The 27,500-nt window shown below is 40.0% G+C and overlaps 1 protein-coding gene across 7 annotated transcripts; it reads left to right on the forward strand.

Moving 5' to 3' along the window:
- The first annotated feature begins 875 nt into the window (after positions 1-875).
- Positions 876-15,342, forward strand: syncrip (synaptotagmin binding, cytoplasmic RNA interacting protein). 7 transcript variants are annotated; one of them, XM_073853044.1, is made up of 12 exons: positions 895-1,028; positions 1,984-2,143; positions 2,740-2,858; positions 2,947-3,054; positions 3,562-3,675; positions 9,245-9,421; positions 9,584-9,719; positions 9,822-10,027; positions 10,182-10,331; positions 10,411-10,532; positions 11,951-12,492; positions 13,857-15,342. In XM_073853044.1, exons 2-12 carry the CDS (start codon positions 1,996-1,998, stop codon positions 13,883-13,885), a joined length of 1,851 nt encoding a protein of 616 aa, XP_073709145.1. In that variant the 5' UTR covers positions 895-1,028; positions 1,984-1,995; the 3' UTR covers positions 13,886-15,342. The 7 variants fall into 7 exon arrangements, with proteins under 7 accessions (XP_073709150.1, XP_073709145.1, XP_073709146.1 ...); XM_073853045.1 differs by having other exon boundaries at positions 11,951-12,477; XM_073853046.1 differs by having other exon boundaries at positions 11,951-12,477; positions 13,860-15,342.
- The last annotated feature ends 12,158 nt before the right edge of the window (positions 15,343-27,500 follow it).

A 27,500-nucleotide genomic window follows, 5' to 3' on the forward strand; every position in this document is an offset into this window, starting at 1 on the left:
TCTTTCCAATATGGCAGACGCAGCTACGTGCTTGGAAAGGTCCAATCATAGATATATAAAAGTAGATACCCCATTGGACCGCTTTAATCTATAAGTGAATGGCGTCAAGTTGACCGATGCAATATGGTGGACAGCTTACGCATAGATATATATACGTAGATGCCTTATTAGCGACTGTTTCTATGGGCCGTTATACGTAAGACATCCGCCATTTCACTGCGGTCTACTTGACGACATTCACCCATAGATCTCATAGTAATCACTGAAAATTCGAAAAGCCACAGTCCTGCATAGCCGTTGGTCTGCGAACCTACAGTATGGTGAATGACGTCAAGTGGACCGTTCCAATATGGCGGACGCATCTACGTGCTTGGAGCGGTCCAATGCGGTATCTATGTATACATATCTATGAGCTTACGTATAACGGCCCATAGAAACAGTCGCTAATGAGGCATCTACGTGTATATATCTATGCTATGGACTGCCAAAAGTTATAACAAATCAAGGAAAAGAGTGCAAAAAAAAACTGTCTGAAGAACAAAATGCTTTGTTTGTGGCTGGCCAAACTGAACCAGGATTTCCAAAGCAAAAATCTTGACAACATTCACATGTTCTTATCATTTCCGGTCAGGTAAAAACCTGTTTGAAAAACAAATCACCTGTCCTAGCTTTCTAGTAATCCTTGATTAGCTCGTCCAGGTGTGTTTGATCAGGGTTGGAGCAAAACTCTGCAGAAAAGTGGACTTTGAGGGTCAGAGTTGAGAACATTGGTCTAGTTTGAGCCCGCTCTCCCCGCCCTGTGAGGCCCAGCCCGTGATCAGCCGCGTCAGAAACCCCATCGATGCGCGCGGGCGTGAGTGCGCGTGCACGCGAGAGACAGTTGATAGGGAGCACCGCTCGTGAGCAGCGCCGCCCGCCATTTTACATTATCGGGAATCAAGCGGAGCTCCGCCGGGGAGTCATTTACCCGCCCCCAGAACACATATTCAACACCGACAGACCCGAACCGACCAGCAAAACAGCGTCAGGTAAGCGTGCGGCCGCTCTGGTCCCGATTTCGAAGCGTTTCGTGCAGCGGAGGGCTTCATTTTACCGGTGTTTGGAAACAATGTGCGGAGCGCGCGGGGGGAGGGGGTTTACCGGACACGTTAAACACGCTAGTAATGCGAGAGCGGGCTCTTTAGAGATGTTTTAACGCATAAAAACGCAAAGCTTTGTGCTTTATTTGTAGTTAGAGCATTTGGCTGTACACTAAATGAACTGATGCTGTGTGTGAGCGCGCGAGTGAGTCACGCTGCTGAGTTAGCAGGCTAATGCTAATGAAGCTACAGCGAGACACGAGTCTGAATCACGTTAACGCGCTAAAACTCGTAGATTTTCTAATCTTCTGAAGCTTTTCTAGTGCATGATAGTTTAATAGCACGTTGTGCGTAATGCGTTTTAATCGTGTAGTTTTTAAAGGGTAATTCGCTCGGTGTGTAACGTTAGCTGTGGAGGCCCTCGGACTCATGCTGCACACACGCGCCAATACACACAGCCCAGCATAGAGGAGTGTGTTTGAGCCACTAACACTGTAAACGCGTGTGTTTGCACAGAAGCTGTTTAACATCAGTTTAGCGTGCACTGATTTCACAGTGACTCTGCCATGATTTCTGCTAATATGTTTTATGATGAAGAACGATGGGTTGAGTGAGGAGCTGAAGCATCACACATGGACTGCACTTGTTTACTGTGTTTACTCACGCTGTAGATGCAGTAAACATGCTGACTGGTTGTGGAGTGTGTAAAAGAGCTCTAACGTTATTGTGTAAATGGGATAGATAGGATGCGTTGTGCATGACTGTGTAGGCAAAGCTCCAGTGTATATTTATCATTGCATGCAGGTAAAACCCCTAACGTTATATAGGTGAAATTGAATACCCACTTCAATTGTGTAACTGTCTACCAAAACCTGCAATAATTTGGCTCATTGCATTTGAACAGATTTCTGGAGACATGGCCACAGAACATATTAATGGGAATGGTACAGAAGAACCAATGGACACGACTGCTGCAGTTACCCATTCTGACCACTTCAACACTTTATTAGAAGCTGGTTTACCACAAAAAGTTGCTGAAAAGCTAGATGAAATTTACCTAGCAGGTAAGCCAAAACTTGACCCCTCCAAATTGACTCATCCTTTTGTATCCCATTCAATGCATGTTGAACTGTACGTGTCTCATGTTTTCTTGCGTAGAGAATTGGCAGGTAACGAGCAACTTTGTGTGGTTTCACTGCAAAATGGGTACTGCAGCGCTAAACGATGCTGAATTGTATGCCCGCTGAATTGAGCGTGTCTGGTCCGATCCTGGGGATTAGCTCTCCGTTGTTAAAGGGGGGGTGGGGAGGGGGCAGTCCCGGGGGGGACGCGGGCCAGCTGGGCATTTGCCGGGACAATAGAGGCAGCTGTCTAGAGCGAAGACAGGTGATGTCCCCCCGCGGCTTATCACTAACAGATGCTAATTATGGAGGGGGCCCCTGGGATAATCATTATTACTGTATGAACGAGGTGCTGCTGTTGACTCTGCATGTAGTGCTAGCCATGCCCTGTCCAAATGATGATCCACATTGAACTCTCTCTCTGAGTGACTGATGTACAATCCAAGAGGCTGACTGGACGGGCGGTAGAGCGTTCTGCGTGTCGTCACGTCTCTTGGCGACGCTGAGGTTTCCCTGTTGTTTTTTTTCTCTCCCCACAGGCCTCGTGGCGCACAGTGACCTAGATGAGAGGGCCATCGAAGCACTGAAGGAGTTCAATGAGGAAGGCGCACTGCAAGTTCTCGTCCAGTTCAAAGAGAGCGACCTATCCCATGTGCAAGTGAGTACGCTCGCTGTGCTGTGTGAGTCTGTGCAGTGAAACGCAGGAAGGTTTTAACTAACTTACTCTTTCTCTTGCTTCGACACAGAACAAAAGTGCCTTTCTCTGTGGCGTGATGAAGACCTACAGGCAGAGAGAGAAACAGGGGACCAAAGTTCTAGATTCCACAAAAGGACCAGATGAGGCAAAAATTAAGGTGCGTTTCATTTATCAATTAAAGGATTAGTTCACTTCCAGAACAATTTTACTGATGATTTACTCAACACCATGCCAAGATGTTCATGTCTTTCTTTCTTCAGTCATAACGCAATTGTTTTTTTTGAGGAAAACATTTCAGGATTTTCTCCATATAGTGAATTTCTATGGTGTCCGTGAGTTTGAATGTCCAAAATGCAGTTTAAACGCAGCTTCAACAATCCCAGCTGAGGAAGAAGGGTCTCATCTAGCAGTAATCAAACGTTTAGCTAGATAAGACCCTTCTTCCTCGACTGGGATCGTTTAGAGCCATTTAAACTGCATTTTGGACGTTTAAACTCACGGGCACCATAGAAGTCCACTATATGGAGAACATTGACAGACCTTGAACATTTTGGATGACTGGTGGGGGGTGAGTAAATTATCTGGAAGTGAACTGCTCCTGTAAGATTTCGTTTCAAAGAAGTGAGCGCCTGCATAGATTAATTGGTTTGCTTGTGTGTTTCAGACTTTGCTTGAGAGAACCGGCTACACCCTTGATGTCACTACAGGTCAACGCAAGTACGGCGGCCCTCCGCCAGAGTCCGTCTACACAGGTGCTCAGCCCACGGTCGGGACAGAGGTAATTCACATCAGGACTCTACCACTACTTTTTTTTTTTTTTTTTTTTTTTTTTTTTTTTTTTTTAAAGGCTGTCTGAATGATGAATATGTACACTGACCTGGAGTAACTTTGTTACGCTGACAGTTTACCGCTAAGATCTGACACTACAGCCTTTCCACATTTAAGAGCCATCTGGCTGCTGTAAAACCCAGCAGATGCTGCTCAGATGTTAGTAGGTACAATGAAATCTGTGTGAAATTCCAAACATAGCATGTTAATGTACAGTAAGTATCAAAAGCCGCCCAACCAGAGGACCCAGACATGAAACCAATGGCTTTCCATTATCCATTAATTTTTTTCAGCATTTAAAAATGAACGGTAAAGCATTCAGATAGTTGCTAAGAAAATGCATCTCATTAGGGCCCGAGCACCGATGGTGTGAGGACCCTATTGGATCTGCTTCGTTTATTATTATTATTATTATTCTTCTTCTCCGGAATGAATCGCATTTTTGAGGGCCTAAACATACCCGAAAACTCATGAAACTTTGCACACACATCAAACCTGGCGAAAATGGATGTCTGATATGGGTTTCAGAGATGGGTGTGGCAAAACGGCTCGATAGCGCCACCTTTACACGTTCCGTGGTGTGCGCTTTCAGCTATGATTCACGTACATGCATGAAAATCGGTACACACATGTAACTCACCAATACCTACAAAAAAGCCTCCTGGGACAAAATCCGAAACCCAACAGGAAGTCGGTTATTATTAATTTTCTTAGCAAAATTTGTGTCATTTTTGCCATTTTCAGGCGTCGTACTTGAACAAACTCCTCCTAGAGATTTACTCCGATCAACAGCAAATTTGGTGAGTCTAATCTAAAGCCCTTTGTGACGTTAAATTGTGAAGATCTAGAGTTTTCATCGGAGGGCGTGTCCGTGGCGGCCTCGCAAATTTCGATGTTTCGCCATGAAAAAGGAAGTTGCTATAACTTAGACATAAAATGTCCGATCTGTCCCAAACTTCACATGTGTGATAACAGTCCTGACCTGATGACATCTACATATCCATATTCAGTTATAGTCATAGCGCCACCTGCTGGCAACAGGAAGTGTCATGCTGTACTCTACAACCAACTCCTCCTAGAGATTTATACAGATCAACACCAAAATCGGTCAGTCAAATATAAAGGCCTTAGTGATGTTAAATTGTGAAGATCTTGAGTTTTCGGTAAAGGGCGTGTCCGTGGCGGCCTGACAAATTTCGAGGTCTCGCCATGGATATAAAACTTGTTATAACTCAGCCATAAAATGTCCGATTTGCCTCAAACTTCACATATTCGATAAGAGTCCTGGCCTGAACACAACTGAAGGCCAATATTCTATTATAATCACAGCGCCACCTGTTGGCAACAGGAAATGACTTGTATCAAACTCCTCCTAGAGATTTAATGATATCAACATTATATTTAATCAGTCTGATCTAGAGGCCTTAGAGATGTTAAATTGCGAAGATCTTGAGTTTTCGTTAAAGGGCGTGTCCGTGGCGGCGTGACAAAGTTTGATGTTTCGCCATGGACATAGAAGTTGTTATAACTCAGCCATAAAATGTCCGATCTGCCTCAAACTTCACAGGTTTGGTAAGAGTCCTGGCCTGAAGACACCTAAAGGCCAATATTCAGATATTATCATAGCGCCACCTGTTGGCAGCAGGATATATCATATATTTCACTAACTCAAACATACCAAGGTCAATCTGCACCAAACTTCATATGTTTGATGAAAGTGGTGGCCTGAACACATCTACATGCCAATAATCAGTTATAGGCATAGCGCCACCAGCTGGCAGCAGGAAATTTGGCACATTTAAGTGACTTTGACATATTTCTCATATTTTTACTGTATTAAAAGCATACTACCCACCATTTGCTGTGTTCCTAAAGCCACCGGTCGGCGGTGAGCCCGTGTGCGAGGGCCCGTTCATCGCTGCTTGCAGCTTTAATTATTATTATTATTATTCTTCTCCAAAATGAATCGCATTTTAGAGGGCCTAAACATGCCCGAAAAGTCACGAAACTTTGCACACACATCAAACCTGGCGAAAATTTACGTCTGATATGGGGTTCAGAAGTGGGTGTGGCAAAATGGCTCGACAGCGCCACCTTTACACGTTCAGCGGTGTGCGCTTTCAGCTGTGATTCACGTACATGCACGAAAATAGGTACACACATGTAACACACCAATACCTACAAAAAAGCCTCTTGGAGCAAAATTTTACACCCAACAGGAAGTCGGTTATTTTTAATTTTCTCAGCAAAATTTGTGTCATTTTTGCCATTTTCAGGCTTCGTACTTGAACGAACTCCTCCTAGAGATTGATTCGGATCAATGCCGAATTTGGTGAGTCCAATCTAAAGCCCTTTGTGACGTTAAATTGCGAAGATCTAGAGTTTTCATCGGAGGGCGTGTCCGTGGCGGCCTCGCAAATTTCGATGTTTCGCCATGAAAAAGGAAGTTGCTATAACTTAGGCATAAAATGTCCGATCTGTCCCAAACTTCACATGTGTTATAACACTCCTGACCTGATGACATCTACATGCCTATATTCAGTTATAGTCATAGCGCCACCTGCAGGCAACAGGAAGTGTCATGCTGTACTCTACAACCAACTCCTCCAAGAGATTTATGCAGATCAACACCAAAATCGGTCAGTCTAATATAAAGGCCTTAGTGATGTTAAATTGTGAAGATCTTGAGTTTTCGGTAAAGGGCGTGTCCGTGGCGGCCTGACAAATTTCGAGGTCTCGCCATGGATATAAAACTTGTTATAACTCAGCCATAAAATGTCTGATTTGCCTCAAACTTCACATATCCGATAAGAGTCCTGGCCTGAATACATCTGAAGGCCAATATTCTATTATAATCACAGCGCCACCTGTTGGCAACAGGAAATGACTTGTATCAAACTCCTCCTAGAGATTTAATGATATCAACATTATATTTGGTCAGTCTGATCTAGAGGCCTTAGAGATGTTAAATTGTAAAGATCTTGAGTTTTCGTTAAAGGGCGTGTCCGTGGCGGCCTGACAAAGTTTGATGTTTCGCCATGGACATAGAAGTTGTTATAACTCAGCCATAAAATGTCCGATCTGCCTCAAACTTCACAGGTTTGGTAAGAGTCCTGGCCTGAAGACACCAAAAGGCCAATATTCAGATATTATCATAGCGCCACCTGTTGGCAGCAGGATATATCATATCTTTCACTAACTCAAACATACCAAGGTCAATCTGCACCAAACTTCATATGTTTGATGAAAGTGGTGGCCTGAACACATCTACATGCCAATAATCAGTTATAGGCATAGCGCCACCAGCTGGCAGCAGGAAATTTGGCACATTTAAGTGACTTTGACATATTTTTCCTATTTTTACTGTATTAAAAGCATACTACCCACCATTTGCTGTGTTCCTAAAACCACCGGTCGGCGGTGAGCCCATGTGCGAGGGCCCGTTCATCGCTGCTTGCAGCTTTAATTATTATTATTCTTCTTCTCCAAAGTGAATCGCATTTTAGAGGACCTAAACATTCCCGAAAACTCACAAAACTTTGCACACACATCAAACCTGGCGAAAATTTACGTCTGATTTGGGTTTCAGAAGTGGGTGTGGCAAAATGGCTCGACAGCGCCACCTTTAGACGTTCAGCGGTGTGCGCTTTCAGCTGTGATTCACGTACATGCACCGAAATCGGTACACACATGTAACTCACCAATACCTACAAAAAAGCCTCTTGGAACAAAATCCGGAACCCAACAGGAAGTCGGTTAATATTAATATTCTCAGCAAAATTTTTGTCATTTTTGCCTTTTTCAGGTGTCGTACTTGAACGAACTCCTCCTACAGATTTATTCGGATCAACGCCAAATTTGCAGAGTCTAGTCTAAAGCCCTTTGTGACGTTAAATTGTGAAGATCTAGAGTTTTCATCGGAGGGCGTGTCCGTGGCGGCCTCGCAAATTTCGATGTTTCGCCATGAAAAAGGAAGTTGCTATAACTCAGGCATACAATGTCCTATCTGTCCCAAACTTCACATGTGTGATAACACTCCTGACCTGAAGACATCTAGATGCCCATATTCAGTTATAGTCATAGCGCCACCTGCAGGCAACAGGAAGTGTCATGCTGTACTCTACAACCAACTCCTCCTAGAGATTTATTCAGATCAACACCAAAATCGGTCAGTCTAATATAAAGGCCGTAGCGATGTTAAATTGTGAAGATCTGGAGTTTTCGGTAAAGGGCGTGTCCGTGGCGGCCTGACAAATTTCGAGGTCTCGCCATGGATATAAAACTTGTTATAACTCAGCCATAAAATGTCCGATTTGCCTCAAACTTCACATATTCGATAAGAGTCCTGGCCTGAACACATCTGAAGGCCAATATTCTATTATAATCACAGCGCCACCTGTTGGCAACAGGAAATGACTTGTATCAAACTCCTCCTAGAGATTTAATGATGTCAACATTATATTTGGCCATTCTGATCTAGAGGCCTTAGAGATGTTAAATTGTGAAGATCTTGAGTTTTCGTTAAAGGGCGTGTCTGTGGCGGCATGACAAAGTTTGATGTTTCGCCATAGACATATAAGTTGTTATAACTCAGCCATAAAATGTCCGATCTGCCTCAAACTTCACTGGTTTGGTAAGAGTCCTGGCCTGAAGACACCTAAAGGCCAATATTCAGATATTATCATAGTGCCACCTGTTGGCAGCAGGATATATCATATATTTCACTAACTCAAACATACCAAGGTCAATCTGCACCAAACTTCATATGATTGATGAAAGTGGTGGCCTGAACACATCTACATGCCAATAATCAGTTATATGCATAGCGCCACCAGCTGGCAGCAGGTAATTTGGCACATTTAAGTGACTTTGATCTATTTTTCCTACATTTACTGCATTAAAAGCATACTGCCCACCGTTTGCTGTGTTCCTAAAGCCACCGGTCGGCGGTGAGCCCGTGTGCGAGGGCCCGTTCATCGCTGCTTGCAGCTTTAATTTTCATTTGTGACCCTAGACCACAAAACCAGTCATAATGGTCATGTTTTTTGTAACTGAGATTTATATACTATCTGAAAGCTAAATAAGCTTTCTATTGATGTATGGTTTGTTCTATAGGTGCAAAAAAAGTCTAAATGAATTTCTTAGCAATGCATATTACTAACCAAAAATAAGGTTTGATATTTACAGTAGGAAATTTAAAAAAAATAATCCTAACGATTTTTGGCATAAAAGAAAAATCTATTTTTTGGTCCAGAGTCACATTTAAAGTAAAATGTAAAATATTTACGGTTAACAATGACCCATGTCACAATCTAATATTATATGTAATGAATGAATGACCCGCATCACCTTCCTGTTTTCAAATCTTCGCTGCATCTTTTTAAGCCTGAATTCTTTGAAGATAAAGGAGATTATTAAATTCATATCATAGCCTCAGGGGTGTTTTAAGTGCGACTGTAATCTTCAGCTCTAACCTGTCTGACTGGCTCATTGACTTCTCCTTTCTCTCCATACTGCAGATCTTCGTGGGGAAGATCCCGAGGGACTTGTTTGAAGATGAGCTCGTGCCTCTGTTTGAGAAGGCGGGGCCGATCTGGGACCTGCGTCTGATGATGGATCCTCTGAGCGGCCTGAACAGGGGCTACGCTTTCCTCACTTTCTGCACTAAAGAGGCTGCACAGGAGGCCGTCAAGCTAGTAAGACATACAGATTGATTCACAATCCCATTTCAGAATTACTCCAGCAAACCTATTAGAGGTGGAACACATTTTTGTTCCAGGAAAAGGCCATCGGGTAGAGATTAGAAATGGGTGCAGCTCAGTTGTTGAAGTACTCAATCCTTGTTTTTCTCCTCTCAGTGTAACAATCATGAAATTCGCCCGGGCAAACATATTGGCGTATGTATATCAGTGGCAAACAACAGACTCTTTGTGGGCTCCATTCCCAAGAGCAAGACAAAAGAACAGATTGTTGAAGAGTTTTCCAAAGTCACAGGTGAGCTTTGCTTTGAGATGAGGGTGCATTCCTCGCTCCGTGCTGCATATTGAATTCTTTAAAGAGTTTAAGATTTAATGTTCGTTCTTTTTATTTTGTCAGAGGGTCTTACCGACGTAATCCTTTACCATCAGCCGGATGATAAGAAAAAGAACAGGGGCTTCTGTTTTCTGGAGTACGAGGACCACAAAACGGCAGCGCAGGCTCGACGGAGGCTCATGAGCGGGAAGGTGAAGGTCTGGGGCAATGTGGTCACTGTCGAGTGGGCCGACCCCATTGAGGATCCTGACCCGGAGGTCATGGCGAAGGTCAGAACACGATCCGGTGCTGAAGCACAAGGGTTTCTCTTGAGTGAAACTTTGAGATCATCGCTTTCTCACTTCCTACTTGTGATAAATCTGAGTTTTGTTCTGAACTAGTAGGTTTTGTGCTGACAGCTCATGTTGTCTCATCTGCTCGTAGGTGAAAGTGTTGTTTGTCAGGAACCTGGCGAACAGCGTCACAGAGGAAATACTTGAAAAAGCCTTCGGCCAGTTTGGCAAACTGGAGCGAGTGAAGAAACTGAAAGACTACGCCTTCATTCACTTCGACGAGAGAGATGGTGCGGTCAAGGTAAGAGCAAGTGAGGAGGTGCATGAGTCTGTTCTGTCGAATGGTGGTTACGGAGGTGTGACGATGTGGATGTTTGCAGGCGCTGGCAGAAATGAACGGTAAAGATTTAGAGGGAGAGCACATCGAGATCGTGTTTGCCAAGCCACCTGACCAGAAGCGGAAAGAGAGGAAGGCACAGCGTCAAGCGGCAAAGACGCAAATGTGAGTTTTATGTGTGTAAATGCATAAACAATGACAGTGTCTTTAATAAACCCTCTTTTGTGCAGAACTACTTCCGCCACAGATTCAAATCTAAAGTTGACAGTTGAACAGCTGAGCATAGGCCTCCGTTAGTAATTCCAAAATGTCACATTAGAAACTGGTAAAGAACAAACGTTGAGTTGCTTCATTGAAAGCTTATTGTATTACTGTGTTAAAAGCTCACTCTGTAGAGCAGGACTGCCCAACCCCGCTTCTGGAGATCCACCTTCCTGCAGAGTTCAGTTCCAACCCTGATTAAACAAACCTGTCTGTAATTATCAAGTGGTCCTTCAGATCTTTATTAGTTGGTCTGCAGGAAGGTAGATCTCCAGGAACAGGGTTGGGCACCCCTGATGTTGAGTATTATGAGAGAGATGGTCTGAGCGAGTGTGATCACCTGCATCTGATACAGCATTCATTCTTCAGCTCAATCTAATATTGTGACCCTGGACCACAAACCCAGTCATAAGGGTCTTTTTTTGGAAATATACAGCAGAATAAATAAGCTTTCCATTGGTGTATGGTTTGTTAGGATAGGACAATATTTGGCCAAGATGCAACTATTTAAAAACCCTTAAATCTGAGGAAATAATAAAATGTAAATAAAATCAAAACATTGAGGAAAGTTGCCTTTTTAAAGTTGTCCAAATAATGTTCTTAGCAATGCATATTACTAATTGAAAATTAAGTTTTGATATTCACAGTAGGAAATTTACAAAATATCTTCATGGAACATGATCTTTACTTAATATCCTAATTTTTGGCATAAAATGGATAATTTTGACCCATACAATGTGTTGTTGGCTATTGCTACAATGTACCGGTGCTAATTAGGACTTTTTTGTGCTCCAGGGTCACTTTAACAATAAAACGCTAGTTTGAATGTCGTCTGAGGAAAGTGTCGTCTTTGTTTTACTGTTAATATTCTTTAATCTTTTAAGGCTGCTCAGTACATTTGTTCACTGCGTCAAGCCGTTGTTCAAACTAAAAGTAACTTTGTTTTTTTAAGTATAAATAGTATGGAGTATAAAAAGTAAAGTATAAAAGTCTTTACTGCTGACTTGAAAATGGTCTCTTGTCGCCATCTAATGGTGGAACAATGTATCTTAAATCACCATCATGAACACGCACTGTTTCTCAATATTAAACGCTTAAAAGATATTTTATATAAATAAAATAGTATTTAATGAACAACAGCCATTTTAAAAGTTGCTAGGCATTTCAGTCATAAAACTATTTGCTTTGGAACAAATAATAGATTTAAAGATGCCAAAAACTGCCCGTTGGATTTGCTCGAGGTGAATTAGGTCTCATTCGAGGATCAGAAAGAACTGTTGTATAAATATATAAATGTACTCTTCTGTGGTCTTTTCTCCCAGGTATGACGATTACTACTACTACGGGCCTCCTCAAATGCCGCCTCCTGCCAGGGGCCGGGGCAGGGGTGCCAGCCGGGGCGGTTACTCCTATCCGCCAGACTATTACGGCTACGAAGATTACTACGATTATTATGGTTACGACTACCATAACTACAGGGGCGGCTACGACGACCCGTACTTCGGCTACGATGACTTCCAGGCGCCGGCCCGAGGCCGAGGGGGGCGTGGTGCCAGGGGCGGGGCGTCTCCTGTACGCGGCAGAGGGGCCAGCGCTCCACGAGGCAGGGCGGGCTTCCCGCAGCGCGGAGGTGTCGGAGGCGGTCCGGGAGCGAGCCGGGGCCCACGCGGAGGAGCCAGAGGCGGGGTTCTGCCGAGAGGGCGCGGGGTACGTGGTGCTCGGGGTGGACGCGGTGGAAATGTAGGAGGCAAGCGCAAAGCCGATGGCTACAACCAGCCAGATTCCAAACGGCGCCAGACCATTAATCAGAACTGGGGCTCGCAACCCATTGCTCAGCAACCCTTGCAAGGTGGCGATCATTCTGGTAACTATGGTTACAAATCTGACAACCAGGAGTTTTATCAGGATTCTTTTGGGCAACAGTGGAAGTAGAGAATATGTAGGGCTCTTGTTTTGAGTAAAAAAAAAAAAGAAAAGAAAAAGAAACGAAAAGAGAAAACAAACCTTTTTATAGAGACTTGATTGGCCCTCAAATCCATTAAAGGTTGCCTCTCTCCTCTCCTTCCGGCGGGTTTTCTTGTACATATTTTACGAATCCGCTTGGACTCGATCAGTAGTCACTCCCACCTGCTTCTGCCGAACTGTTTTTGTTTTATGTTTTTTTTGTTTGGAAGTCGTTTCCTACTTTTTAACAATCGGGATTGAAATTTTAAAATTTGCAGTTTTGTGCTCAACCTGTCTATTTGGCTATATAGTACCATGTATGTTCATAGGAATTTTGCTCTTTATGTCTTAAGTAGGTAACAGCAACAAAAAAAGGACAAAAATAAAAAAATAACAACAGTGTCTCCTAAACTTGTATTCTACAAAGTAAAAAAAAAAAAAATGCTATTTGTATGTTACAAAAGATAATGCTAGTCAAATAGCTTGTCTTGTTTTTTTTGGGGAAAACGATTTAAAAGAGAAAGGAAAAAAAAGAAGGACGTTGTTCCTCATTTTTGGCTTTACATTTTGGCTTGTATTCTTTGCTGTTTGTCTGCTTGAATAAACATACACGCACCAGTGTACAAAAACTCAAATTGTGTTTCAAATTCATGTTTCGGCAAATTCTCTCTTCAAATTGCCTACAAATTTATGGCTCCTTGTGGAAGCAAAAGGACTAAAGGTTTGCCTGTAGACATGTGCTGCTACCTCACTCTGCATGCCTTCAATTTGATCTCCACTCAAGCTTTGTGTAAACACATACCCCATTTCACCGACCGAGAGGCATTCACTGCCATTGCGAATTTCGGAGGGTTTTCTTAGAGAAACTCCACGAGGACAGAGGCTAAACTCGATGAGAAAGCACAATTTGACGCAAAGCGGCGTGTCCAGAGCGGGCGTCTTTGTCGCTGGAAGCTCTAACTCTCTTTGCCCTTGCACGTTTGTCCCAAATTTGAGCCACTGTGGGAAGCTGCCATGCATGACTTTGTCTTTCGCTCCTCTTTCATATCTCCGTAACCCTTCTCAGATCAGCCGATTCCTGTCGCTTAGATCCGAGCCGCTGCTTGTTTTACTCTCGGACACTTGTGCATGCCAAAACGTAGGGTCTTTAGTCAATGCCTTCTGCTTTCTGTCTTTCTTTCCTTCCTTGCGGTTGTTTGTGTCCTTGTGTGATTTTTCTTTCTCCTTTTGTTGTATTGATTGTTAACGCTCCTCTAATTTGTGTTCCTTTTGTTACCTGGCTAGCAGGGGAAAGGGGTCGAGGCTGGTCCTGACATGTCCCAGTGAAGACTGACTAGCTCAGTGGGGTCACGCCAGGTGCTGCCAGCGGATGTGACGGTAAGGTCCGTTCGCCGGTCCAACTCAGTTCCTGCCTTACGGAAGCATATCTTCTCCCTGTCTGCCTCCAAGATTGCCATCGACGCAAAGTCACGATTAGATGTGTGTGTGTGGACTCTTCTCTGTGTATTGTTTTCTTTTTTTTTTTTCTTTTTTTGTATTTAAGTTAAGTTTATAAAAGAATGTCCCAGAACCCTTGTGTCATGACAGAAAATGCCATTTACCGTTACGTCTGGAGGTCGAAGTAGCCCAAAGGAGTTTTATCCTTAACGTTACATGTATTTTGCACTTTGTAGATGTTTGAAGTGGCTTGGAGGAGCTTGATGCTGTTGTATATTTTTGTGCATTTTAACTGCAGCTTATCATGAGGACGAACATGTTAAGCTCGTATTTGAGTCTTGCTTTTTTGTTTTGTTTTTTCCTTCAGTTGTTACAACCTGGTGTGACTGACCAGGCATTCCAGGTAAAATGGTTCTTTTCGGAACCTTTTTTTTTTTTTTTTCTCGTTTTTGGAAAGGGTTGGTTAACTACCTCATCCTGGAGGCTGAAACTGCCCTATCTGTACTGTACATACGGGAGACTTCATGCAAGCAGGGCTTTTGATATTCAACTTATGCACAAGGGCAACATCAGAGCCAATGTACCTAGTGTATTATAGTCCTTTTGTAATAATGCTGAACAGTCAGACTGGGCATGTGAATGACACTCATGAGATGAGTCTAAAGAAGCCTTGCCTCCGGTCTGAGCTGAGCGGGACGCCCGCCTCCGAGGATGTTTGGAAAGGCTTGAACTTGAGGAAGAAGCTACTTCAGCTGCGTTTCTCAAACCCCCGCCCCAATACCAATTGTGTTTTTAAAGCTTTTTTGTTTTAAGAACATGCGGTCCACGTCAGTGGCTGCTTGATCTGTTTTGAAACCAACACCATCCCTTTTGTGAACGGCGCACCTCTTTGGAATGCGCGATTCACGTAGTTTCTAACGGCGAGTCCAGAGCATCGACACAGTTGGGCTGGATCAGCCGGGATCGATCTCTGTGCTGGTTGTAGATCAGACTAGACTGGTGAGAGCGCTTGTGTTTGTGCCGTTACCCATTCAGTCTGTAATAAGAGCTGTGCTCAGGGCGGACAGGTCTTTGATGTCATTGAACTGGGCACACCATAGCTGCCTTTTCCTCACATTTGATGTGAAGGATTATTGAGATATGCATCGTTTCGGGCATGTTATTGGTAACTTTAATTCTCTTATGCGCTTGTACAGGGTTTATACGTTTTTAAAGGGATTTTGTTGATGTTTCAGTTTTTTTTTTTTTTTTGTTGCCTCCTTTAAAAGTATTGACTGGATTTTGACTATGACTGACTCCACAATTATTTCTGTATCACCATCAGACCATTTTTATTAAAAATGGTGTTTTTAAAGTACTGCTGCATAACAAGTGTTTTTGCATTCCTGCAAATAAATTTTGTAAAATGAAAAGGTGTGGCCTTGCTTGAGTGCTTTTCTTTGTGTAAACGTCAATGACTGTGTCCTGTTTAAGCAACGGTGTTGGGTAACATGTGAATAGATGTGACTTTAAAGTGTTGGTTCACCCAGAAATGAACATTGACTCATGATTTACTGTGAATGCAATTTTGTTCTTTCAGGTGTGTGTGTGTGTGTGTGTGTGTGTGTGTGTGTGTAAGTAAAATGAGAGTCCTGGATTTATAATAGCTGTATGCTGGTATTTTGTGCAACAGTCCAAAAGAAGTCCAATAAAGTGCATCCATAATAAAAAGTGCTCTGGGGGGTGAATAAAGTCGTGATAGTGAACATGTTTTTGTAAGAAAATCCTGTAATGTCTTCTCTAGCTTGCACTGACTGTTGTACGTAATGTGTTGGATTTTTGCGAAAAACCAACGTTTGTTTACAGGAGCAAAGGAAATAAAGTTTCCTCTTGGCTTGTATTGAAAACCCTCCTTTTGTACTTCTAACTAGTGATTGGTATTTTTTTTTTTTGCTCTCTTCTGCGTTTGTCACTTCTCCCTGATATACAAGCTCTTACAAAAACGCATTAATTCTTTACGGGAGGCCTTTATTTACCCCCTGGAGCTATGTGGAGCATTTTTTTTTTTTTTTTTTTTATGGATGGATTCACTTTTTTTTTTTTTACTACCTTTGGACTGTTGAATAAAACCACCCACTCCCATTATAAAGCTTGGAGCTTTTTTTTTTTTTTTAAATATGTAACTCCAATTGGATTTATCTGAAAGAACAAAATTGCGTACACGGTAAATCATGAGCCAATTTTCATTTTTGGGTGAACTAAACATTTAAATAAGTTCAAAAAAAAATCTCATTTTAATTACCTTATCCCTTTATGACTACATTTTAATTCTACCAAATTTTACATTGTGGTGTTTTTTTTTATTTTTATTTTTTTCTACTGACCACGGTTTCTCAAATTCACATATTCAGTGAATGGGTTAACCACTTAAATATTACGTAAACCACGTACAGGCCCCAAAATTCACTTTCCGTCAGCCAGACTTATTTTGTGGTGACATCACAAATATATCAATGTACCATTTTACAACGTCTAATTATTTTCCATCATTTTCCAAAATAGTGGTCTGTCATGAACGCAATAAATATTCATAGTGCATGATTTGGCCATCTTTTCTAACTCAACTTTTGAAAACCTGTTTCTAAGTTTCAAGTTTTTGGAAACAATACGGTTGTCAGTATGGATTTCCATTTCATAATTATGAATTTGTGAAAACTCTTGGCTAGCCAGGCATGAAATACACAGTGTGTTAATCTTTTTCGCAGGTCCGTATGAATTGGGATCACAAAGGAAAAAAACATTTTGTAGTTTATCATACCCTCAATTTTTTGTATATGTTTTAATATATTTTTGTTCATCATTGCTGAATTCTAAGTCTGTACTGTACATTGTGGGATGCTCCTAACCTACTGAAAGTAACTGAAGATGGGTTGATGACCATAAAAGGATGCACATGATCAGCAACCACACTAAGGCAGACTGTGGCATTTAAACAATACTCCAGCTGGTATTAAGGATGTGGTAAGAAGAATAAACAATCTTGAGCTGGTGCAGCTTCAGTGCTGCTGTCAAAGGACATCTGAAATTCATGTCCATTTTAGTCCTAATCATCTAAATCAGTGGTTCTCAATCCTAACATCATGTTTTCAATGTCTCTTTAATCAAACACACCTGATTCGGATCATCAGCTTATTAGTAGAGACTCCAAGACCTGAAAAAGGTGTTGGGTAAAGGATCCATGATCATGGTTGGGAACCACTAATCTAAATCATATAAAACACACTAGCAAACATCAAAGGTTATGGGTTTGATTCTCAGGTTTGGAAAGGATATTTAAAAAATGCATTTCACATTATAAAATACATGCTTTAGAAAATAATTTGTAATATGTGACCCTGGACCACAAAACCAGTCATAAGGTTAAATTACAAAACTGAGATGCATGCATCATATGAAAGCCCAATAAATAAGCTTTCTATTGATGTCTGGTTTGTTAGGATAGGACAATATTTGGCTGAGATACATCTGTTTGAAAATCTAGAATCTGAGGATGCAAAAAAATCTAAATACTGAGAAAATCACCTTTAAAGTTGTCCAAATTAAGCTCTTAACAATGCATATTACAAGTCAAAAATTCCATTTTGATATATTTACAGTAGGAATTTTACAAAATATCTTCATGGAACATGATCTTAATTTCCAAATGATTTTTGGCATAAAAGAAAAATCAATAATTTTGACCCATACAATGCATTTTTGGCTATTAAAAACCTAAGACTGGTTTTGTGGCATATGTGACATAAGGCTTAGTTAAAAAAAAAGCTAAGCTTTTCATTATTGTATGGTTTGTTAGGATAGGACAATATTTGGTTGAGATACAACTATTTGAAAATCTGGAATCTGAGGGTGCAAAAAAGAAAAAAATCGCCTTTAAACTGGTCCAAATGAAGTTTGTAGCAATGCACATTACTAATCAAAAATGAGGTTATGTATTTATGGTTGTAAATTTACAAAATATCATCTTGGAACATGACCTTCAATTAATATCCTAATGATTGTTGGCATAAAAGAAAGACCCATTTAATGTATTTGCTATTGCTACAAATATACCGGTGCTACTTTCAGATTGGGTTTGAGTTACATATGCTCATATTCAGTAAGAAATGGTCTCTGTGAGGATTTCCAATCAGGATTTAGACTGCTTTCATGTTCACCAGCTGGAGTGTCCTGGTTGTTCACTAGAGGGCACTCCATGCCAGACTATTGTTACTCCCTCATGAACTACATTTCCCATCCATGATCCTAAATCCATTCCTAAGACATTTCTAATATGATGTTCTCCATGATATGAGATGATGATGAACCTCCAGGACTTTACCTCTGTCTGAGATCTTCTCCAGCTCCTCTTTGCAGAAATCCTCCAGTTTGTCTCTCAGCTGATGGACAGATTCTCTCAGGACATCAAAAGAGACTAGAACAGAAGGGAATGACATTTCCATCTGTAGATTCAGGAGGTGACTGGAAACTACAGAAAACAGAAATCATCAGCTCCACACTTTAGTAACTCAATCCAGCACTTAAACAGATTCTAGCAAATATTTATGATTATCATGTGGATAAAATAAACATGGGATTTTCAAGAAAAATGACAAATATGCTGAATTCAGACCTAGCTAAAAGTGCAATACTTATAACTGGGAAAATACAATTTTCATACTTGCATTTAAATCACGATTACTGGCCTCCTCAGAGAAAAGGTACATTCATTCAGTCATCTGTGATGTCCCTTACAAAAATAAGTGCTATTAGTATACTAAAAAGGAATCTGAGGGTGCAAAGAAAAAAATACTAAAAAAAGTTTTTAAAGTTGTCCAAATGAAGTTCTTAGCAATGCATCTAATCAAAAATTAAGCTTTGATATATTTATTGTAGAAAATGTGCAAAATATCTTAATGGAACATTTTTTTAATATCCTAATGATTTTTGTCAATCATTTTAACCCAAACTGGTTTTGTGCTCCAGGCTCACATTTTCATTAAATTAACAATTCATGACAAAAATGTTTGATGGAGACCTTATGAATCCATGCACTGAAGGTGTGGATGAAGCTGCTGTTCTTTTCTTGTAACTTTGAACACATTAAATAGTTCCCTATTATGAGATACCTTTAGTGTTGAGTGTCTTTCAGACTCATGCAGTTGTCTCTGATCTAAAACTTTAGACATAGCTCTCCATAAGACTGTTCCCCCCCTCAAGCAAACGTTTGCTTGTCACCTTTAGAAGAAATGAAGGGCTGTTGCTGTTTGCCTTCCATTTTCGCTCAGTCTGCACAGCAGGAATGTGCCGATAACATGCAAACACATGTTGACAGGCAGCTAGGACAGCCTTCCGTAATGTTTGGACCAAACATTTTGATTGGACCAATTTTTTTTGGTCCTACGCCTTCCACAGACAATTTAAAGCATTTAGACTGCTTAACTTCAGGAGTGCTATCGAGATGAAGAGACTTTCAACCAGTTTAACAAGAAATGTTTCTGATCCAAATCCCCTACTCCTCCTTTAAGTCCATCACCATTATAAACACTTTTTTTCTATTCCCATTCACACCAGATTATTATTTTTTTATTCTAACTCTGATCTCATTCAGATGGCTTAAATGATTTCATGAGACAAATCAAGCTTAAACAGCTGAAGACCATATTTCTTATTTTAATTGATTCTCATCACAACCCTGTTGGAACACCTGGATATTAAAAGTGTGATTTCTAGACCTGTAGAAGCCATGGACATTTCTGTAATCAATCTAAATGGCTAAGAAATCTTGGAGTGAACAATTATTTTAAAAACAGCTTGTCCAATTATCATAAATGTCATAAATAGTAGCACATTTAGGCAACATACAAAACATGCCACAGTGTTGCCCTTCATCTTGATCATTTGTAATTACCGACACTCCCAGTCTGTGTAAATAAAAAAAGATGGAAAATGAGCAGCTTTCTGCTTTCGCTTCAGAGTTGAAGTCCCAAATATATCTTAAGGGCTTCAGAGTTAAAAAGGGAAAGACTCAATCACGGGTGTAACTACTCCACTTTCACTGCTGGTAGTTACACTACCGCTGACAATAAAGAATCAAGACAACACACAGGTTAACTTCAAATATAAATAGATTTATTTCGGATTAATACAATTATATGCAGTTTTTAAACTTTTATTTAAATTTTTTTTTTAACCGCGGGTTTTACAATGTTTCTAAAAAAGTGTCTTTTTTTTTTACCGCGGGTTTTACAATGTTTCTAAAAAAGTGTCTTTTTTTTTGACCGCGGGTTTAACAATGTTTCTAAAAAAAAGTGTCTTTTTTTTGACCGCGGGTTTTACAATGTTTCTAAAAAAGTGTCTTTTTTTTGACCGCGGGTTTAACAATGTTTCTAAAAAAGTGTCTTTTTTTTGACCGCGGGTTTAACAATGTTTCTAAAAAAGTGTCTTTTTTTTGACCGCGGGTTTAACAATGTTTCTAAAAAAGTGTCTTTTTTTTTGACCGCGGGTTTAACAATGTTTCTAAAAAAGTGTCTTTTTTTTGACCGCGGGTTTTACAATGTTTCTAAAAAAGTGTCTTTTTTTTGACCGCGGGTTTTACAATGTTTCTAAAAAAGTGTCTTTTTTTTGACCGCGGGTTTAACAATGTTTCTAAAAAAGTGTCTTTTTTTTGACCGCGGGTTTAACAATGTTTCTAAAAAAGTGTCTTTTTTTTGACCGCGGGTTTAACAATGTTTCTAAAAAAGTGTCTTTTTTTTGACCGCGGGTTTAACAATGTTTCTAAAAAAGTGTCTTTTTTTTGACCGCGGGTTTAACAATGTTTCTAAAAAAGTGTCTTTTTTTTTGACCGCGGGTTTAACAATGTTTCTAAAAAAGTGTCTTTTTTTTGACCGCGGGTTTTACAATGTTTCTAAAAAAGTGTCTTTTTTTTGACCGCGGGTTTTACAATGTTTCTAAAAAAGTGTCTTTTTTTTGACCGCGGGTTTAACAATGTTTCTAAAAAAGTGTCTTTTTTTTGACCGCGGGTTTAACAATGTTTCTAAAAAAGTGTCTTTTTTTTGACCGCGGGTTTAACAATGTTTCTAAAAAAGTGTCTTTTTTTTGACCGCGGGTTTAACAATGTTTCTAAAAAAGTGTCTTTTTTTTTGACCGCGGGTTTTACAATGTTTCTAAAAAAGTGTCTTTTTTTTGACCGCGGGTTTTAAAATGTTTCTAAAAAAGTATCTTTTTTTTGACCGCGGGTTTAACAATGTTTCTAAAAAAGTGTCTTTTTTTTACTGCGGGTTTTACAATGTTTCTAAAAAAGTGTCTTTTTTTTACTGCGGGTTTAACAATGTTTCTAAAAAAGTGTCTTTTTTTTTGACCGCGGGTTTAACAATGTTTCTAAAAAAGTGTCTTTTTTTTTACTGTGGGTTTTACAATGTTTCTAAAAAAGTGTCTTTTTTTTGACCGCAAGTTTACCAATGTTTCTAAAAAAGTCTTTTTTTTTTTTACAGCGGATTTAAGGATTCTTTTTTTTTTTTTTAAGAGGAATTTTTAATTTTTTTAAGAGCACATTTTTTAAAGATTAATTAATTTTTTTTTAATGTTCGTCTTTTTTAAAGAGGAATTGTTTAATTTTTTAAGAGCACGTTTTTTAAAGAGGAATTATGTTTTTTTTAAGAGTGCATTTTTTAAAGAGGAATTATGTATTTAAGATCATGTTTTTTTTTTACAGCGGAATTATGTTTTTTGTAAGAGCACATTTTTTAAAGAGGAATTGTATATTTTTTAAGAGCACATTTTTTAAAGAGGAATTGTATATTTTTTAAGAGCACATTTTTAAAGAAGAATTATATTTTTTTAAGAGCACATTTCTTAAAGAGGAATTATGTATTTTTTAAGAGCACGTTTTTTTAGTGGAATTATGATTTTTTTTGAGTCACTTGTGAATACTATAACCTACAATTGTTTTCTTTATAGCCTACATTAATAATTTTGCAATGCACTAATTAAATGACTATGTTGACATGCACATATGAACTGTTCTAATTTTTTACATAAAGCAGGGTTCTGAAATGCTGAAATGTATACAGCGTCTTCTTGCCGTTCTTTGTACTCCAAGTGGCTTTCTTATGTTTTAAGAGTAAGTGTGTGACAGAAAGCCAATTACTGATGGAGCTGCAGGTGTACATGAGTTAAGAATACAAGCATGTAAACATGAACGCTGCTTTGGTGTCTGTGCAGGGGCGTAGCAACCGGGGGGGACGGGGGGGGACACGTCCCCCTCACTTTTAGAAACAGGTGATTCTGTCCCCCGCACTTTTTTTGACCTTTTATTTTGGCCAATATTTCCGCCCCTGGTCTCTGATTTGTTACTTAGATTTGAGTGAAGTAACATTTAGCCAATCACAGCGCGAATCTCTTGGGCGTCTGCCATGAGCTTCAAATCTTGTTGCTCTTGTAAACAGAATGTATTATACTGTATGAACATCACCTTTGGGTCACATGACCATACTGTCCCCCCCACTTTTAAATTGGCTGCTACGCCCCTCTGTCTGTCAATGGTAGATGTGCATGTGAACACAGTCATTGTTGTCACGCTGTCATTTTACCTGCAGCCCCAGAGTCTTACTGCATTATCTAGTTCTTTATCCAGCGGTGCTCTTCCAGCTGCTCTAGTGTCAGCCGGAGATCTGGATTACGGCTCAAACAGCGGTAAATAAAGTCATGGCACGCTGTAAAAGAGTTCAGAGAGAGCAATAGTTAGCCTTCAAATATCAAATATGAACATTTCTACTGGCTAGATTTGACAGAACTGTGTGTTGTGTATTCACCTGTGGATAAGTTCGGATCCATGTTGACATAGCCATGCAGAATTTCATCAAAGCTTTCAAAGGGCAAATATCTGTGCATGATTTCAAAGAGCAAAACGCCCATTGCCCAGACATTTGCCGCTTCTGCATGGAATACGGACTGCAAGATCACCTCAGGCGGGATGAATGCATTCGATCCTAAAAGAGAGAGACACATAGTTTTAGTGTTTCTGTACGTTTATCATCAACAAGACAATAATCTGTGATCATCAGTGAGACTACGCTAACATAACAGGAAAACTCACCTTGGTATTCATCGCTGGTAAAGCCCTCGCTAGTAATGAGACGGGCGCAGCGGAAGTTAATGAGCTTGAGCTCCAGGCTGTGGAGAGTTACCAGGATGTTACTCGAGCGGATATCACCGTGATAAACTCCACGTTCATAGCAGTGTTTGACCGCTTGAACCGCCTGAAGCATAAACAAGCGTGCTTGTCCTTCACTGATAGGACCTGAGAACAAGATGTAGTCCTCCAAGGTCCTGCAGGGTTCAGGGTACTCCATAATAAGAGAGAAGCTGCTCTCGTCCTCAATCCAATGGTGTAACTGGATGATGTTGGGGCATGAGGGAGCTTCTCCCAACCTGAGCATCAGAGCCACTTCAGCAATCACAGGTTTGGAGTGACCGGCCTAGAGACAGAAAAACAACCACTGTTAGTTTACTGGGAGCAACGCTTGATTCAGAAAATGAATGTCAGCTACAGGTTATAAAAACACTAAATATTCGATTTTGCCAACTTACGACGTCAAGATAGCGGTCCACTCTGCGTTTGGGGATACACTTGATGGCAACTTTGATCTTATCGCTGAATACATGTGTTCCCTCATAAACCTTGCTGAAGTTTCCTGATGCGATCAAATGTCCAACTTCAAACAAAGACACGACAGATCCTGAGAAACACACAGAGAAACAGAGAAGCATGAGACTGCAGTTCTTTTGATTTTCTGATCTGAACTCCAACAGCAGCGGCATTAAATAAAGAGTCTTGACGACTGCTGTCTTTAGTTTCAGATGCACTGATATGATAGTATCACAGTATTGATAAAGACTCTCACCTTGTTGAAGATCGATGTCCGGTTCAGGCTCTGTGTCAGATTCTATTTCTGACACAGTCGACGGCACCGAAGCAGACAGTGAACTGGGTGCAACTGTATCGTCGGCCTCTTGCTCGATCTCAGAGGGACCTTCTTCTACAGGCACCAACTCGAGATCTGCAGAGACCTGCTCCGGCAGACACTCAGGAACGAGCTCGGATTCGTCCTGATCCGGCTCTGTTTCAGGAGGCTGGACTCTTTTGGGGTCGCAGAAGGGGAAGAGCTGCTTCACAGCCTTGTGTGCTCTCTTGAAGAAGGCACGGACTGCTTTCCTCTTCCTTCCTTTCTTAGCTTTTTCTGAAACGAGAACAATGAAGAGCAAACTATTAGACACATCTCTGAATAAAAAGTCAGCCATTAAAAATAGAAAAAGTGCAGAAATGTCATTAGCAAAACTGTTAAGCAGTCACGTTAAGTGGTCAAACCAGATTTACAATGGAAAGTAAGCAATTATTAAATGAACACTCCACTTTTCCCCCCCGAGTTATGGGTCGCCAAGTCGAGCACTATTTTTCAGTGTGCTATAAACTCTTGATTAAAATGTATATGTGTAGTTCATCTATTAGCCGCACGAGGGAGCTCGTCGTTTCCTTCTGTCATACTGTGCACTTTATAAAATGTGTAGATTATGCTAGTGAGGATAAACAAAGTGAGAAGCCCTGTTAACCATTGATTCCTGGATGCATGCATTTTGCCTCAAAGTATCTTACTTGAGTAAATGTAGTCTCGAAAAATATTTCAGTAAGAAACTTGTTTTTGATTTAACTTAATGTTCATATTATTCTGGTAGATGTGCAAAGCATTGAATGTTATATGAAAGGCATGCATTGATTCTGTCTGGTTTTATTGATGATAGGAAGAAAAACAAATGATTAACTGCCCTATTTTGCACTTTGTCTCATTAAGTATAAATTGTGTACATGATGAGAAGAATATGAAAACAATGAGATGACCTGTCAACTCTTCCTTTATCATTTCACCTCTGCATTTGACTTATTGTCAACAACAGGTAAATTAAAAAAAAAATCTTGCTTTGTGAAATATCTGTATCTCTTTTAAATAGTTAAGTGGAAGCTTAACTGACCTTAAATATGGTCATACATGTTTTGTTAATGCTCAAATTCTCTTCGTGATATATGAACTATATGGGCCTAATGTTTATTGGGTCAGAAGGATTTATCGACTCTAAAATGTGGGTCTCCAGGAAAAAAGTTTGGGAAACACTGGCATAGATCATTAGAAGTGTATATAAGGGTTTTTTATGCTTCTTTGCAAATGGCCTTTCTAAATAATGTGCTTGTTGGCAAGTTTCGCCGATAAACGTGGGTAAATGCAGCTAAACACATTAGTATTTAAAGGGGCCATGTCTTTTTTTTACACCCCTATTGAGAATTTGTAACCAAAGTATATTAGAGACTTTTCATTAAGAACCTAAAGAATCATATGAACTTGTGGAAAATGGCCATCCGATGACACCTTTAACAGAAAACAACAAGATTATGATAACTTACTGTCACACAGATTCAAGCTGGATGAATCTGGAACGTGTGGTTTGGGATCCGATGTTTGTTCGATCCTGGAGGGACCCGGCACACACGACGGTAACTCAGGATCCTCACACACCTGACCCGGCAGACACAGCAGCTCAGGAACCGTGGGATCCGTGTCGACCGTCGGCTTGATCCTGGAGGGAGCCGGGAGAGGCGTCACCTCGGGATCATCCAGAGCGTCCATCTGCGATGTGAGACGCACCACTCTGTCCGGGTCGCAGCAGCAGAAGGGCCGCTTTACAGCCTTGTATACCCTCCGGAAGAAGCCACCGGCTGTTTTCGCCTTCTTCTGTTTTGTTGGTTTGTCTGAAATAAAGATCAGTGAAGAATACAGTATTAGAAACATCTCTGACTACAGATTAGGAAGCATTTCAACACATTCCTGACCGTTAAATAGAGCTAATAAACTGATTGAAGACATTTACATTTAGACTTTTAGCAGATGCTTTTATCCAAAGGGACTTGCAAAAGAGGACAATGGAAGCGATCAAACACAACAAAAGAGCAATAACATGCAACGTGTGACAAGTCTTATTTAGCCTAATGCAGTAAGTTACACATATTTAGGTTTTTAAAATTATATAATACATTTAAAAAAAGCAAGCTAGTGTTAGAAGCCGTAAAATAGATAGAATACAAGAACAGAGATGCTAGTGTTAGTTTTGTTGTTGTTGTTGTTTTCTTAAGAAACAAGCAGTAAGTAAATGAATAGAGATAGAATACAAGAACAGAGAAGCTATAAGAATATATAAGAGACTTAAAAGTAGTTAACCTTAACAACAGATCTAATCATGTAAATAGTTCACATTAGTATTCTGCAGTTATATTCACATTATTGGAAACTCGAAGCTCTTGTCAAACACTGAGAGATCTTGTAAAGGATTATGAGAGCAAAACTAACGTTACACGACATATTTCTGTACCACATTTGAAATTCACTTTTTTTTTTCATATTTTCTTACCTGTTGGGCTGTTCTCCGTTGTCTCTGGAGGAGAAGCCATTTTTTCATCGTTTAAGTCGATGCTTTCAAAACTCGAAGTCTCCGAAACCCACGCAGATAGAGCCATAGGCTCACCCTCAGATTCAATTCGCTCCTTTGAAGCCATTTGAGGTATATTTCTCCTCAATATATGACAAAATCAGATTAAACTGATAATTATCGACACAGTTTGTGAAAACTATGAAAAGTCCGAAAATATTTCGGATATAAACCGTGAATCTAAGCGTTGAAGTCTGAGAAATCAGTTGATGATTCGCAACACTCAACCAGATTCGCGCTTGTTATAATTCGAACGTTGAGAACTGCTGTTATTGTTATGCCGCTGCACTGTGACGTCACTGTGCGGGAGCGCGCTCTTTTTCTTTTCTTTTTTTTTTTTTTTTTTGGCGCTTGTGCAGCGGAATATAACAGTGCGCGCATTTATTTGTTTTGTAACTTAGTTGTTTAAAATTAATGCTAATAATTAATTCCAATACTGTTAGAAAACAAGAGTATTAAGAGTATTTATAAATGTTAAATATCTGCTTTAATATAAGTTTTATTTCTACGTAGATTTCTACGGGAACGTTTTAAACCGAATTAATTAATTTCATTTTTTTTATTAATAAATAAATAATAATAAAAAAATGTTTAATTTAATTATTTTTAGTGAAATGCGACTTTTTGGGTGAGTATTTGTGTATTATATGAGCGTATAAAATACGCATGGCGGACAAAAACGTAACTTACCTCATCTTATTAATTAATTATTAATTATTTACTTCATGAGACAAAATGCACTAACATTACCAGTCAGAAGTTTTTGAACAGTAAGATTCTCTTCTGCTCACCAAGCCTGCACTTATTTGATACAAAATACAGCAAAAGCAGTACAATTGTGGAATATTTTTACTATTTAAAGTAGGCCTAACTTTTTTCTATTTGATTATATTTTAAAATGTAATTTATTCCTCTGATTTCAAAGCTGAATTTTTAGCATCC

This window comes from Garra rufa, chromosome 13 (genome assembly GCF_049309525.1).
Source record: "Garra rufa chromosome 13, GarRuf1.0, whole genome shotgun sequence".
NCBI lineage: Eukaryota > Metazoa > Chordata > Actinopteri > Cypriniformes > Cyprinidae > Garra > Garra rufa.

What these genes read in the sequence shown, in the direction of transcription:
- syncrip (XM_073853043.1), top strand. Translation starts at nt 1,996, where the DNA reads ATGGCCACAGAACATATTAATGGGAATGGTACAGAAGAACCAATGGAC. An exon ending in GCGACCTATCCCATGTGCAA is followed by an intron (nt 2,859 to 2,946) that starts GTGAGTACGCTC and finishes GCTTCGACACAG; the next exon opens with AACAAAAGTGCCTTTCTCTG. An exon ending in CACAGGAGGCCGTCAAGCTA is followed by an intron (nt 9,422 to 9,583) that starts GTAAGACATACA and finishes TTCTCCTCTCAG; the next exon opens with TGTAACAATCATGAAATTCG.